Source organism: Physeter macrocephalus, chromosome 18, assembly GCF_002837175.3.
Source record: "Physeter macrocephalus isolate SW-GA chromosome 18, ASM283717v5, whole genome shotgun sequence".
NCBI lineage: Eukaryota > Metazoa > Chordata > Mammalia > Artiodactyla > Physeteridae > Physeter > Physeter macrocephalus.
This window is the reverse complement of record NC_041231.1, coordinates 36,290,589-36,305,157: the sequence shown is the minus strand read 5'-3', so window position 1 is coordinate 36,305,157 and position 14,569 is coordinate 36,290,589. Positions and strand designations below refer to the sequence as shown.

The 14,569-nt window shown below is 39.6% G+C and overlaps 1 protein-coding gene across 1 annotated transcript; it reads left to right on the top strand.

Annotated features, from left to right (window-relative positions):
- The first annotated feature begins 7,232 nt into the window (after positions 1 to 7,232).
- On the top strand, positions 7,233 to 14,504 carry PDE12 (phosphodiesterase 12). Its single transcript, XM_007119164.4, has 3 exons — positions 7,233 to 9,639; positions 10,634 to 10,712; positions 11,233 to 14,504. Exons 1-3 carry the CDS (start codon positions 8,332 to 8,334, stop codon positions 11,673 to 11,675), a joined length of 1,830 nt encoding a protein of 609 aa, XP_007119226.2. The 5' UTR covers positions 7,233 to 8,331; the 3' UTR covers positions 11,676 to 14,504.
- Positions 14,505 to 14,569: the final 65 nt, after the last annotated feature.

Below are 14,569 nucleotides of genomic sequence, written 5' to 3'. Positions count from 1 at the left end.
TTTCTTTTTCATTTATTTCTGATCTGATCTTTATGATTTCTTTCCTTCTGCTAACTTTGGGTTTTTTTTGTTCTTCTTTCTCGAATTGCTTTAGGTGTAAGGTTAGGTTGTTTATTTGAGATTTTTGTTTCTTGAGGTAGGATTGTATTGCTATAAACTTCCCTCTTAGAACAGCTTTTGCTGCAGCCCATAGGTTTTGGGTCATCGTGTTTTCAATGTCATTTGTTCCTAGGTATTTTTTGGTTTCCTCTTTGATTTCTTCAGTGATCTCTTGCTTATTTAGTATTGTTTAGCCTACATGTGTTTGTATTTTTTTACAGTCTTTTTCCTGTAATTGATATTTAGTCTCATAGCGTTGTGGTCAGAAAAGACACTTGATACGATATCAATTTTCTTAAGTTTACCAAGGCTTGATTTGTGACCCAAGATATGCTCTATCCTGGAGAATGTTCCATGAGCACTTGAGAAAAAAGTGTATTCTGTTGTTTTTGAATGGAATGTCCTATAAATATGAATTAAGTCCACCCTGTTGAATGTATCATTTAAAGCTTGTGTTTCTTTATTTTCATTTTGGTTGATCTGTCCATTGGTGAAAGTGGGGTGTTGAAGTGCCCTACTATGATTGTGTTACTGTCAACTTCCCCTTTTATGGCTGTTAGCATTTGCCTTATGTACTGAAGTGCTCCTATGTTGGGTGCATAAATATTTACAAATGTTATATCCTCTTCTTGGATTTATCTGTTGATCATTATATAGTGTCCTTCTTTGTCTCTTGTAACAGTCTTTATTTTAAAGTCTATTTTGTCTGATATGAGAATTGCTACTCCAGCTTCCTTTTGATTTCCATTTCCATGGAATATCTTTTTCCAACTCCTCACTTTCAGTCTGTATGTATCCCTAGGTCTGAAGTGGGTCTCTTGTAGATAGCATATATACGGGTCTTTTCTTGGTATCCATTCAGCCAGTCTATGTCTTTTGGTTGGAGCATTTAATCCATTTACATTTAAGGTAATTATCAATATGTATTTTCCTATTACCATTTTCCTAATGTTTTCAGTTTGTTATTGTAGGTCTTTTCCTTCTCTTGTGTTTCCTGCCTAGAGAAGTTCCTTTAGCATTTGTGGTAAAGCTGGTTTGGTGGTGCTGAATTCTCTTAGCCTTTGCTTGTCTGTAAAGGTTTTAATTTCTCTGTCCAATCCAAATGAGATCCTTGCTGGGTAGAGTAATCTTGGTTGTAGGTTTTTCTCCTTCATCACTTTAAATATGTTCTGCCACTCCCTTCTGGCTTGCAGAATTTCTGCTAAAAGATCAGCTGTTAACCTTATGGGAATTGCCTTGTATGTTATTTGTTGCTTTTCCCTTGCTGCTCTTAATAGTTTTTCTTTGTATATAATTTTTGATAGTTTGATTAATATATGTCTTGGCATGTTTCTCCTTGGATTTATCCCTTATGGGACTGTCTCCATTTCCTGGACTTGATTATTTCCTTTCCCATATTAGGGAAGTATTCAACTATAATCTCTTCAGATATTTTCTCAATCCCTTTTTCTCTTCTTCTTCTGGGACCCCTATGATTCGAATGTTGTTGAGTTTAATGTTGTCCCAGAGGTCTCTGAGACTGTCCTCAATTCTTTTCATTCTTTTTTCATTATTCTGCTCTGCAGTAGTTATTTCCACTATTTTATCTTCCAGGTCACTTATCCGTTCTTTTGCCTCAGTTATTCTGCTATTGATTCCTTCTAGACAATTCTAAATTTCATTTATTTTGTTCATCATTGTTTGTTTGCTCTTTAGTTCTTCTAGGTCCTTGTTAAACATTTCTTTTATTTTCTCCATTCTATTTCCAAGATTTTGGATCATCTTTACTATCATTAGTCTGAATTCTTTTTCAGGCAGACTGCCTATTTCCTCTTCATTTGTTTGGTCTGGTGGGTTTTTACCTTGCTCTTTCATCTGCTGTGTATCTCTCTCTTCTCATTTTGCTTAACTTATTGTGTTTGGGGTCTCCTTTTCGCAGCCTGCAGGTTCATAGTTCCTGTTGTTTTTTGTGTCTGCCCCCAGTGGCTAAGGTTGGTTCAGTTGGTTGTGTAGGCTTCCTGGTGGAGGGGGCTGGTGCCTGTGTTCTGGTCTGGTGGAGGGGAATGGTGCCTGTGTTCTGGTGGATGAGGCTGGATCTTGTCTTTCTGGTGGGCAGGACCGCATCTGGTGGTGTGTTTTGGGCTGTCTGTGACCTTTTTATGATTTTAGGCAGCCTCTCTGCTAATGGTTGAGGTTTTGTTCCTGTCTTGCTAGTTGTCTGGCATGGGATGTCAAGCAAGCACTGGAGCTTGCTGGTCATTGAGTGTAGCTGGGTCTTAGCATTGAGATGGAGATCTCTGGGAGAGCTCTTGATGACTGATATTACACGGGGCCAGGAGGTCTCTGGTGGTCCAGTGTCCTGAACTTGGCTCTCCCACCTCAGAGGCTCAGGCCTGACACCTGGCCAGAGCACCAAGACGCTGTCAGCCACACAGCTCGGCTTCGAGGGCTGCACACTCTCTGGATCTGGTGGGGCTCAGCCAGGGCCCTCAGCTCCTGCTCCAGGAGTGGCCACTGCAGGTAGAGGGCTCGTGTTGGGGCCAGACTCGATGTCCTGACTGCTGCCTGAGGCAGGTTCACACCCCTCGCCTCGCGTGGCCGGAGCTGGGGCCCAGGCCAGACCCATTTTCTTAATGGTATCTTTTGAAGAGCAAACGTTTTTAATTTTTATAAAGTCAAACAGGATATTTTTTCTCTTATGGATTATGATTTTGAAGTTTTTATCTGTGAAAGATAGATAAGATCATGTAGTTTTTCTGTGTTTTCGTCTACTTATATGTTTTACATTTAGGTCTATAATACATTTAGAGTCAGTTTCTGTATGTCGTGAGAGGTACAGATTCAAGTTTTTTTTTTGCATATAGATATACAGTTGTTCCAGTACCATTTATTGAAAAGGCTGTCCTTTCCTCACTGAATTGCCTTGACATCTTTGTTGAAAGCTCAACTGACCATAATGTAAGGGTTTATTTCTGGACAATCAATTCTGTTCCTTTGATCTACATGTCATCTTTATTTCAGTATCACAGTGTCTTGATTACTGTAGCTTTAGTAAAAATGGTTCTACAGTTGACTCTTAAACAAGACAGTTTTGAACTGTCCACTTGTATGCAGATTTTTTTCACTAAGTATATGCTACAGTACTACATGATCCCTCGTTCATTGAATATGCAGATGCTAAACAGCAGATCTGGAGGGCCGACTATAAAGTTATACACGGATTTTCAACTGCACTGGGGAAAGGAGGCGGGTTGGTGCCCTTAACCCCACACATTGTTCAAGGGTCAACTATAGTTTTAAATTTGACTAGTGTTAGTCCTCCAACTTTGTTCTTCTTTTATAAAAAGAGTAATTTGGACTATTCTAGGTCCTTTGCATTTCCATATAAATTTTAGGATCAGCTTGTCAATTTCTGCAACAGAGCCATCTGGCATTTTATTAAATATTTTGCTTTGAAAGAAAGGAAAAAATGTTAATTATCTCTACATATTTAATTTGCAGCTTAAAAGCATTCCCTTGAAGGGCTCTACTTCTGAATCTAAGGGTTAGAAATAGTATTTATAAGCAGATAAGTATATTTCACAAAGCCTTGATTTTTTTTAAGGGTTTTTTAAAAATATAAATTTATTTATTTTATTTTTGGCTATGTTGGGTCTTCGTTGCTGCACGCAGGCCCTCTGTAGTTGCAGTATGTGGGGGCTACTCTTTGTTGTGGTGTGTGGTCTTCTCACTGCGGTGGCTTCTCTTTGTTTCAGAGCACAGGCTCTAGGCGCATGAGTTTCAGTGGTTGTGGCTCACAGGCTCTAGAGCACAGGCTCAGTAGTTGTCATTCATGGGCTTAGTTGCTCCGCAGCCTGTGGGATCTTCCTGGACCAGGGTTCGAACCCATGTCCCCTGCATTGGCAGGCGGATTCTTAACCACTGCACCACCAGGGAAGCCCAGGCTTGATTATATAAAAGCACTTATGGATAATGACACCAAAATATGATTCTCCAATACTATACAAAAAGATTTTTTCTATTTCTTAATAGAAATGATGAAGATGCTAAGAGAACTCATGAAACTAACTTACTATGCTTTAAACTATGTACTGTTATTTCAAAATTAAGAATGAGAGTGCAGGAAAAAGAAATGAGTCCATATGCTTAAGAGTTCTTTATGGAGCTAAACTGTGTTATGTTTTACATAAGTTCTTTGACTGAATTTTTTTTCTTCGAACTAAGTTTCTGATTGCTGTTATAGTAACATTAATTATACTTATATTAAGTGATATAGTTGTATCTCAATTTTAAAAATAAAAAAATGATATAGCTGTATCATATACATACTATGCTATATAGTATATTAATATATAATGTAATCATAAATTATGATAAATATTTTAAAATATAAGAAACAAATAGCACCGTTGGTGGGAATGTAAATTGATGCAGTCACTATGGAAAACAGTATAGAAACAGAAGTTCCTCAAAAAATTAGAAGTAGGGCTTCCCTGGTGGCGCAGTGGTTGAGAATCTGCCTGCTAATGCAGGGGACACGGGTTTGAGTCCTGGTCTGGGAAGATCCCACATGCCGCGGAGCAACTAGGCCCATGAGCCACAACTACTGAGTCTGCGCGTCTGGAGCCCATGATCCTCAACAAGAGAGGCCGCGATAGTGAGAGGCCCGCGCACCACGATGAAGAGTGGCCCCCGCGTGCCACAACTAGAGAAAGCCCTCGCACAGAAACGAAGACCCAACACAGCCAAAAATAAATAAATAAATAAAATTTAAAAAATATTTAGAAAGATATAGCACATTATTTTAAAAAATTAGAAGTAGAACTACCGTATGATTCAGCATTCCACTTCTGGTTATATATACACACAAAGGAAACAAAATCAATATCCCAAAAATGTCTCTGCACGCCCATGTTCTGTGCAGCATTATTTACAATAGCCAAGACATGGAAACAACCTAAATGTTAAGTGTCCATCGATGGATAAATGGGCAAAGAAAATGTAAGATATATAGATATAGATATATAGCTACAGATATATAATGGAATATTATTCAACAATAAAGAAAGAGATCCTGCCATTGTGACAACATGAATGGACCTCAAGGGCATTATGCTAAGTGAAATAAGTCAGACAAGGACAAATACTGTATGATTTCGATTATTTGTGGAATCTAAAAAAAAATTAATTCATAGATACAGAGAACAATTGGTGTTGGGGGATGGTTGGATGGAGGAAATGGATGAAGGTGATCAAAAAGGTAAAAACTTCCAGTTATAAGATAAACAAGTTCTGGGGATATAATGTACAACATGGTGACTACAGTATATGTGAAAGTTGCAAACAATAGATCTTAGAAGTTCTCATCACAAGAAAAAAAATTGTAACTATTGAGGTAATGGATGTTAATTAAACTTATTGTGGTAATCATTTGGCAATATATACCTATATCAAATCATTATGCTGTACACCTTGGACTAATACAATGTTATATATCAATTATATCTCAGTAAAACTGGAAAAAATAATTTTAAAAGAAACAAATAAATACAAGAGATTGATTCCCTTAAACAGAAAGCAAATAGAAATTATTAAATTTGGGGGACTTCCCTGGTGGTGCAGTGGTTAAGAATCCGCCTGCCAATGCAGGGGACACGGGTTCAATCCCTGGTCTGGGAAGATCCCACATGATTCGGAGCAACTAAGCCTGTGTACCACAACTACTGAGCCCACACGCCACAACTACTGAAGCCCGCGTGCCCTAGAGCCTGTGCTCCGTGACAAGAGAAGCCACCGCAATGAGAAGCCCGCTCACCACAATGAAGAGTAGCCCCCGCTCGCCGCAACTAGAGAAAGCCCACGCGCAATGAAGACCCAATGCAGCCAAAAAAAAAAGAATTTATTAAATTTTGAATATATGAGAAAATAGATTACCCTGAAGTGATATCACCAAAACTACTCAAAATTTCTGAGTGCTATCCCTCAAAATTAGTTTCATGTTGACCTTAAGTTAAAAAAGATAAAAGTATATTAATGATCTATGCCAATGTTATTAACTAAGTGAGGGTAATTACAAGAAACTTGTCTTCACACACTAATTCCTGCAGATATATGTATAAGTAATAAAAATAACTCCAACAACCGTTAACTTTTGACTAGTGAAAGTTAGCTTGTGTTTCTTGGTATGAATTGAGAATGGATGAATAAAATGATTTTTATTAGACACTTATCCTTTTGGCATGAGGAAAAGCATAGTATTGGTTCAGTCTTGTAATCTGAAATTTTAATTATATAATGTATATAATTTATATACATAATTGTGCTACAGTTTAGCCTCATAAAATAAACACACCATTTATTATTTTTAAGTCAGTTGAGTTCAGATTAAGTTTTCTTTGGGAAGCTGTGACACTTTCAGAACACTTGCAGATACTTTCTCCTGAAAGAACTGACAAAAGATAATGTAAGATAATGAAAAGAGGAAGGTACTGAACCATGGGTATACTACATTCTTATTTGTGCAAAAAAGTGGGGGGAAGGATATAAATTCATAAATGTTTGTGCATGCATAGGAGTCAGAGGCGGGAAGATTACCTTTTTTTCACTACGAATCTGTTTTTACTCTTTGAAAAAATTAAAATATCAAAAAAAAAAACCCTAAAAGAAAGTATGACACTTCAAGGCATGTGTCTCAAACTCGGATTAAGACTGCTACAGTGCTACATAGTTAAATTAGATCAGTTGCTTGAAGGAAAGTCATTTTCTAAAAGGGCTTTTTTTTTTTTTTTTAGCCTCCCGGAGCGGGTTGCAGGACCTTCCCAGACCAGGGACTGAACTCTGGGCCTCAGCAGTGAAAGCCTCAAGGTGTAACCACTGGACCACCAGGGAATTCCCACATTTTCTAATAGTGCTTTTATCTTTCAGCTTATTTGAGTTCTGCAAAGATGCATGAAGAAAAATGTCATGTCAAAATTTATATTTGCTAATGTGGGTACTATGATACTATGAACTGGAGTACTGAGACTTAGTTTCTTAAGTCAACTGATACAATGTAATGACTTTTACCCTACACTGTAGCCCCAGATTACATACATACCACCAGGCATCCAGTTACCTTGTCAAATGCTTGCTGCGTGGAGAGAGGGGAGGACAGGAATATACATTTCAAATGACTGCAAAATTCATCCTTCTTTTAGAAAAGGCTTATTTTCCTCATTGTAAGCCGGGGGAAAGGGTATGGCTTATTATTAGATACCCAATAAACAAACATTCTAGTTGTAGGAGACGGGAAAGTACATACAAACATATCACTTGTCGAGAGAAGCCAATACTCTATTTGTTCTTTGAATCTTCAAGAGTTTTTTTTTTCTTCAGTTAATCACAGAGTATTAATTATATTCAACACAAAATCTGTTTCTTGAAATACTTTCTTCATTTGGCTTTCAAAGAAGCTACATTTCTCATATCCTCTTACTTACTGGCTATTCTGTCTCCTGTCATTCATTCAGCAATGTCAGTTTGGTCTTGAGCAGGTAACTTAACCTCTCTGGTGCTCACATCCGTAAAAGACGTTTTTAGCACAGTCACCGCTCACTAACTGTGAGCTACTATATATCGTTCTTAGTTACTACTACAAAAGCTCTGCTCCGCGCGTCGGCGCTGGCTAGGCCTGAGGTGAACCCACCACATCTCGGAAGAGGGTGAGCAGCCTCGGGAATGCTGTGGAGAAGTGAGCAACACTTTCCACACCCGAAGCCAGGCTGGCAATCCGGGTGGAGTTCCCTACGCCCTCGCGCGAGGAAGCCCCAGGCAACACCAGAGGGCACCGGGTTAACAACCAGGAACTGCGGCAGCCTCCGGCGGGAAAGCGAAACCCGTGACACCACCCAAGCCAGTTCCGTCTTAGGCGCGCCTTCGCTTCCGCCCGCTAACTGCACTTTCGATAAAATCATGGAGTCTAATATTTCCCTGTGGAACTTCTATATTTTCTTCATTTTCCCAGCCTTATGACTCTGGTTGTAGATAAAAATTAAGCTGGGATGGATTAGAGACAGGAGAGGCTATGGAAAAAAGGAGCTGGTGAGCGGGCCTGGCGAAAGTGCGTGGCAGGAGCACAGTGCGCCCTCTCTTCGCCGGCCGGAAATTGAGGGACTGAATGGGTTCCGGAACCGGCGGCTGCGGATCTTCTGTTTCGACCTGACGCTTTGCGGTCCCCCAGCCTCAGATCTCGTCAGCCTCTGGGCCACCAGGTTCATGTGGAGGCTCCCAGGCGCCCGCGCCGCGCTTCGTGGGGTCCGTACGGCGGTGGAGCGGCACAGTCGGGCCGAGGCGGCGACTGAGACTGCGGCAGGCGCGATGGAGCGCGCTGTGGTGCGCTGTGTGCCCTCGGAGCCTAAGCTAAGTCTGTCGTTCGCGCTGGCCGACGGCAGCCACAAGAACATGCAGCGCGACCAGAGCGAGCCGCTGGGTCGGGCCCTTAGCCGGATCGCTACCAATGCCCTCAAAGGCCACGCGAAGGCGGCTGCCGCCAAGAAGAGCAAGAAGAACCGGCCAAACGCAAGCGGCGGCGTGTCCTGTGCGGGGCCTGGGCCCGAGCCGGCTGCAGCCTGCGAACCCGTGGTGAAGCTGTACTACCGGGAGGAGGCAGTGGCTGAAGACGTGCTCAATGTGGACGCCTGGCAGGACGGTGCGGTGCTGCAGATCGGCGATGTCAAGTACAAGGTGGAGCGCAACCCTCCCGCCTTCACCGAGCTGCAGTTGCCGCGCTATATCATGGCCGGCTTCCCGGTGTGCCCCAAGCTCGGCGTCGAATTTGGGGATCCCGCCGGCTCCCTCTTCCGCTGGTACAAGGAAACCAAACCCGGAGCGGCGGAACCTGATGGCGGAGGCCCCTCATCGTTGTCTCCCTCTTCGCCCTCTCCTGGTTGGACTGAGACGGGTGTGGACGAGCGCGTCTACACCCCGTCCAATGCCGACATCGGGCTACGGCTCAAACTTCATTGCACCCCAGGCAATGGGCAGCGCTTTGGGCCAAGCCGGGAGTTGGAAAGTGTGTGTCCAGTGGAGGCCGGGCCCGGCACCTGCACCTTTGACCACCGGCATCTGTACACCAAGAAGGTGACGGACGACGCGCTCATCCGCACTGTCTCCTACAACATCCTGGCCGACACATACGCCCAGACTGAGTTTTCGCGGACGGTCCTGTACCCGTACTGTGCCCCTTACGCCCTGGAGCTCGACTACCGCCAGAACCTTATCCAAAAGGAACTCACGGGCTACAACGCCGACCTCATCTGTTTGCAGGAAGTTGACCGCAATGTGTTTACAGACAGCTTGGTGCCGGCCCTGGAGGCCTTTGGGCTAGAGGGCGTGTTTCGAATCAAGCAGCACGAAGGCCTGGCCACTTTCTACCGGAAGTCCAAGTTCAGCCTCCTTAGCCAGCATGACATTGCTTTCCATGATGCCCTGCAGTCTGACCCACTTCACAAAGAACTGCTGGAGAAACTGGCTTTGTACCCATCAGCGCAGGAGAGGGTGCTCCAGAGATCTTCTGTACTTCAGGTAGAGTAACTCCGCCAGTCTCTACATACTCGTTCTGGAAGGGGCGCCGGGGCCGGGGGTGCTTATAGAGATGAAACAGTCCAGATTTTACTGAAAGGTGTTTGCTCTTGTATCTTCAGCACGTAATTTAGCCTGCCTTCCTTCCTTCATCATTGAGCAGATACTTATTGAGTACCTGTAATGCGCCAGGCACACTACAGGTTGCCTTGAACAAGACAAACAGGAACTTTTCATAGTGCTTATGATTTCGTGTTTAGCTAAATACAATAATTTAACAGCTAATATTTTCTTATTACTTGCCAAACACTGTTTTGACACATTTTAAAGAATTTAAATTTTAAGTCTCTGGCATGTTGTACAAAGTGCTCCGTAAATATTAACTGTTATTTTAATTTTGGTTCATAGTAATCCCACTGTTCCCATTTTATAGATGTTATTCTAAAACTCTGTTGTCCAGAGTTTTTAGGTAGTTGGTTTTGTTCATAGTAAGAAGAGCAGCTACCATTTTTTGAGCACCTACTCTGTCTTCATGCACCTCTGAGTAAGCTCATTTAATTGAATCCACACAATTAAATGTCCTTCTTGAGGTGGATGATATTGTCTCTTTTTTACTCATGATGAAGCTGGTTTAGGAAAAAGAAGTGTCCCTCTCCAGGTCACACTGCTGTAAATGGTAGGGTGGGTATTCAAAGCTAGTTCTGCCTGACTCCAAAGCCCATGCTTACCCACATAAAAACATGGTCTCCAACCTTAGTGTTGTCATCTAAAATGTATTCATGCTATCTCTGTGTATTGGACTATTACTAAAATGTTATGCTGAATCCCATTCATTTATATTCCAAAACTTAAAACAAAATTAAATTTCATAATTTCAATCATACTTCATCAGCAGGGAGGCATATGGAAAAATGTCAGTTCATCATATAGTTTTAGATTTTAAAAAAATTCAGATTGGGAAATAGCAACTGAACTTGGCATTTTCTGTTTATTTTAGGTTTCTGTTCTTCAGTCTACAAAGGACTCTTCTAAAAAGATATGTGTTGCTAATACCCATCTCTACTGGCACCCCAAAGGTAGGTTTTATTGGTTTTCTCAAGTGGCTTGAACGTGGTAACGTAACGTCGGTAAAAGCTGTTTTACACAAATATTTTTTTTTTTGAGTTTTATTGAGATATAGTTGACACACATCGCTATACAATTTAAGGTGTATGGCACAATGACTTATACATATTGCAAAATGATTATCACAATAAGTTTAGTTAAAATCTATTACCTAATAAAAATACCCCCCCAAAAGGTTTTTTTCCTTGTGATGAGAACTTCTGGGGTTTACTCTCTTAGCACCTTTCAAATATACCACCCAGCAGTGTTAACTATAGCCATTGTGTTGTATATTACATCCCCAATACCATTAATCTTATAACTGGAAGTTTTACCTTTTGACCACCTTCATCCAGTTCCTCCCCACACACACAAATACATATATTGAATGTCACCCAGATACTGTGGTTTGTGAGTTTTTAAATTTTTGTTTTTTTTAACTTAAAGGCAACTTTAAAAAGTACTTAACATTAATGTTTTTTATATTCATAGGTGGGTACATTCGTCTCATTCAAATGGCAGTAGCCTTGGCTCACATTAGACACGTCTCTTGTGATCTGTATCCCAGCATACCAGTTATATTTTGTGGGGACTTTAATAGTACCCCATCAACAGGAATGTATCACTTTGTCATCAGTGGCAATATTCCAGAGGATCATGAAGACTGGACTTCCAATGGGGAAGAGGAACGATGCAACATGTCTCTTACCCATTTCTTCAAACTGAAAAGTGCTTGTGGTGAACCTGCTTACACAAATTACGTCGGTGGCTTTCATGGATGTCTGGATTACATTTTCATTGACTTAAATGCTTTAGAGGTTGAACAGGTGATTCCATTACCTACTCATGAAGAAGTTACCACCCACCAGGCCTTACCTAGTGTTTCCCATCCCTCTGATCACTTAGCACTTGTATGTGATTTAAAATGGAAATAGATTTGTGTCTGATGGAATTTAAATCTGCTTTAGTAGGAAATTTAATATGAATCAAAGCTATGTGTAACCTTCAAAGAGGAAAACTAGGCACTAAGGTAAAATATTCTTACCATACTAGTTATGTTCTAGTGTCTTCATTACATGACTATCATAATGGTTGCATAATATAGTTTCTCTACCCTTTTTTTTTCTACACTTGGAGGAAAAACAAATATATTTATGACCAGCAGGAACAACATTGGGTACATTTTATACTTTTTTTTACTAGTAATTAAGAATTTTGTAAAAAAAAATAACCATTTGAATGATCCTGTAATTTTTCTATCATAACACACGCTTCAAATTAAATCATTGTATATATAATTAGGGGGAAAGTGCATACAAGTTAAAGTGAGAGGCTTATTCTGACACATGGAAGGAATAACATTAGGGTCTACCTCTACCTCAATTTGGTTAGCAATTTAATACAACTTCAGAGCTTTAACAAAAAATTAAAATATACCATTACCAATTCCTATTGCTTCTCATCTTTCATTTTTCAGTTATCATAAGGTATCTTCATTCTCTTATTTTTAGGATTTTAACTTTTAGTGTATGGTACAAATGGACATATTTATATTCCCATTCTTACTGCAGCTCATTTTAACTTTCAGTATGCAAGCTCAATTTAGTATTTAAAGTGAACAATAACATCGTAACTTGATCCTGTTGTCTTCAACACCCTTGCCCATGGAAAATGTTCATAAATCAACAGGGTATTTGACATATGATATTAGAGACTATAACACATTAGATATGAGAAACTGCCTATTGATACGGGCTTGCAGTTGTGGATGAACCATGGAGCATTTCTGTGCTACAAGTATTTTCAAAATTGTTGGTTTTTCTAAACAGAAAGGCAGAGTAGTAGTGGGGCTTTTGAGCATCTCTCGAATAAACTTCCAGATTTGAGCATTATAGTTTGAGTTACAGAACACTGTATATGTAATTATTTACATACTGTAAAAAAAATTAATATGAAGCCAAACTCTTGAAAATTACAAAGTATAGTTTTACTGGTTAGAGTCTAGCCTAGAGTAGTAACTGAGCTTTTCTAACTAAATTATCACCATACCTTATTTGTAATGCTTTAGCTGTTGCGCTCTTGTTCAAAAGAACCAAAATGTTCTCGTTTTTCTGCATTTAACTTCTAAGCTTAGATAGCTAGAGCTCACTTCAAGAGCTCTGATTTTCCAGTCATGAAGGCCTTTGTTCCACGTTTAGTCTCTAACCTAATACGATAAGAACTTTCATCTTTGATAAAGTAACCTGTATTTTCATATTCTGTTTACTCTTAGTAATTTTGAGAATGAGAGGGTTTTACTTGCACTTCAGATTGAACCTTGAAGTGCTTAAAAGTACGTGCCGGAAAAATTAAGGTGGCAGTTTCTTGGGATCTTGTTTAGAAAAAGCTGTAAGTGAAAAATTGATGCTACCAAATTGTGCCTTCCTAAAAAGCATCTTGAGAGCATTTTGTAACATCAGTTTAAAAATATAGAAATAATATATTGAAGCCAGAATCTGATCCTTTTGCAATTTTTTTTCCGTTTTAATATTTGGTTTTGGTTTGCTTTCAAACAAACATGTTGACAGGACTTACTACAGTAAGTTGAGAGAAAAAGTTTAAGCAAAAAGTTGAGAAACATAAAAGAAAAAAGTGTAACATGACATCCTCACGCCCATGAGAAAAACATACAGGTCCTGTATTACCACCACAGCTAGCTAGATGGAACTTCTGGTCAGAAAAATTCTAAACACTTATCAAACATTCCACATTCTGATACTTTAAATTTGATATTTGCTGACTAAACAATGATCAGATTGTACACAGGCATTTCAGAATATTAGAATATAGAATATTATTTTGAAGTGCATATACTTTGGTCAAATCTCTACCATATAGATATGTTAGTATGATTAGTCCAAATGTAGGGAACACTAAGAAAACTGTATAAATAGCATACCAAAATGTCCTTGTATATGAGCTAGAATAAAGTGTTATTCAGAAATGTTTGTGTTTAAAGCCATCTCTGTGACTGAATTTTTTTAATTAGATTTTTTTAGTACATTTAATTATAAAATATGGAAAGTAGCAACTCTGGTGAACCACATTTTACGATGTTACAAGTTCTTGCTATAGGAATTAACATTCTGAAAATTTTGTGTTATCAATTACAAACTACTAAGACTATTACAGAACACATTATCCTCTTAAATGAATTCTTATACAGTTGCCAACTACAGACATACACACTGGTAGTTCATAATTCATTAGTGAACAAATCATTTCTGGCTATGTGATGTTCTTTAAAATTCTAGAAACTAAAATCAGTTGTTTCAAATTTTCAAGAATTTTACTGGTTGGTGACGTTTTTGAGTCATTAAAATGTGGTGGTTTCAGTCCAAAGGTAGATCTCTGAGCAACATAACGAGAAGTCCAAAGAACACTACTGTGGGAAAATCTCCCTGGTGGAAATTGACATCTTTAGATCTCACATTCTCCAGCTATGAAATACAGGCAGAAATTCCCTACAAACTAGTCTGAGACAAAACCAAAACCCATATATAATGAAAGATAAAAGTTTGCACTACTAGTTTATCATAAGACCCACATGGCAACTCAAGAGCGAAAATCTTTCCTAATAGCCAACCAGTTTTCCAAACATAATTCAAAAACATTTAAATGTGGGAATTCCCTGGCAGTCCAGTGGTTAGGACTCCGTGCTTCTACTGCAGGGGGCAGGTTCAGTCCCTGGTCAGGGAACTAAGATGCTTCATACCACACAGTGCGGCCAAAAAAAAAAAAAAAAAAAAAAGAAATCAATGACAATAAAAACAAGAAATCAAGAGAGAAA

Bases quoted from the DNA above. Each gene is read 5' to 3' on its own strand.
- PDE12 (XM_007119164.4), top strand. From the start codon at position 8,332: ATGTGGAGGCTCCCAGGCGCCCGCGCCGCGCTTCGTGGGGTCCGTACG. The intron at 9,640-10,633 runs GTAGAGTAACTC...TGTTTATTTTAG, and splicing joins AGAGATCTTCTGTACTTCAG to GTTTCTGTTCTTCAGTCTAC. The intron at 10,713-11,232 runs GTAGGTTTTATT...TTATATTCATAG, and splicing joins TCTCTACTGGCACCCCAAAG to GTGGGTACATTCGTCTCATT.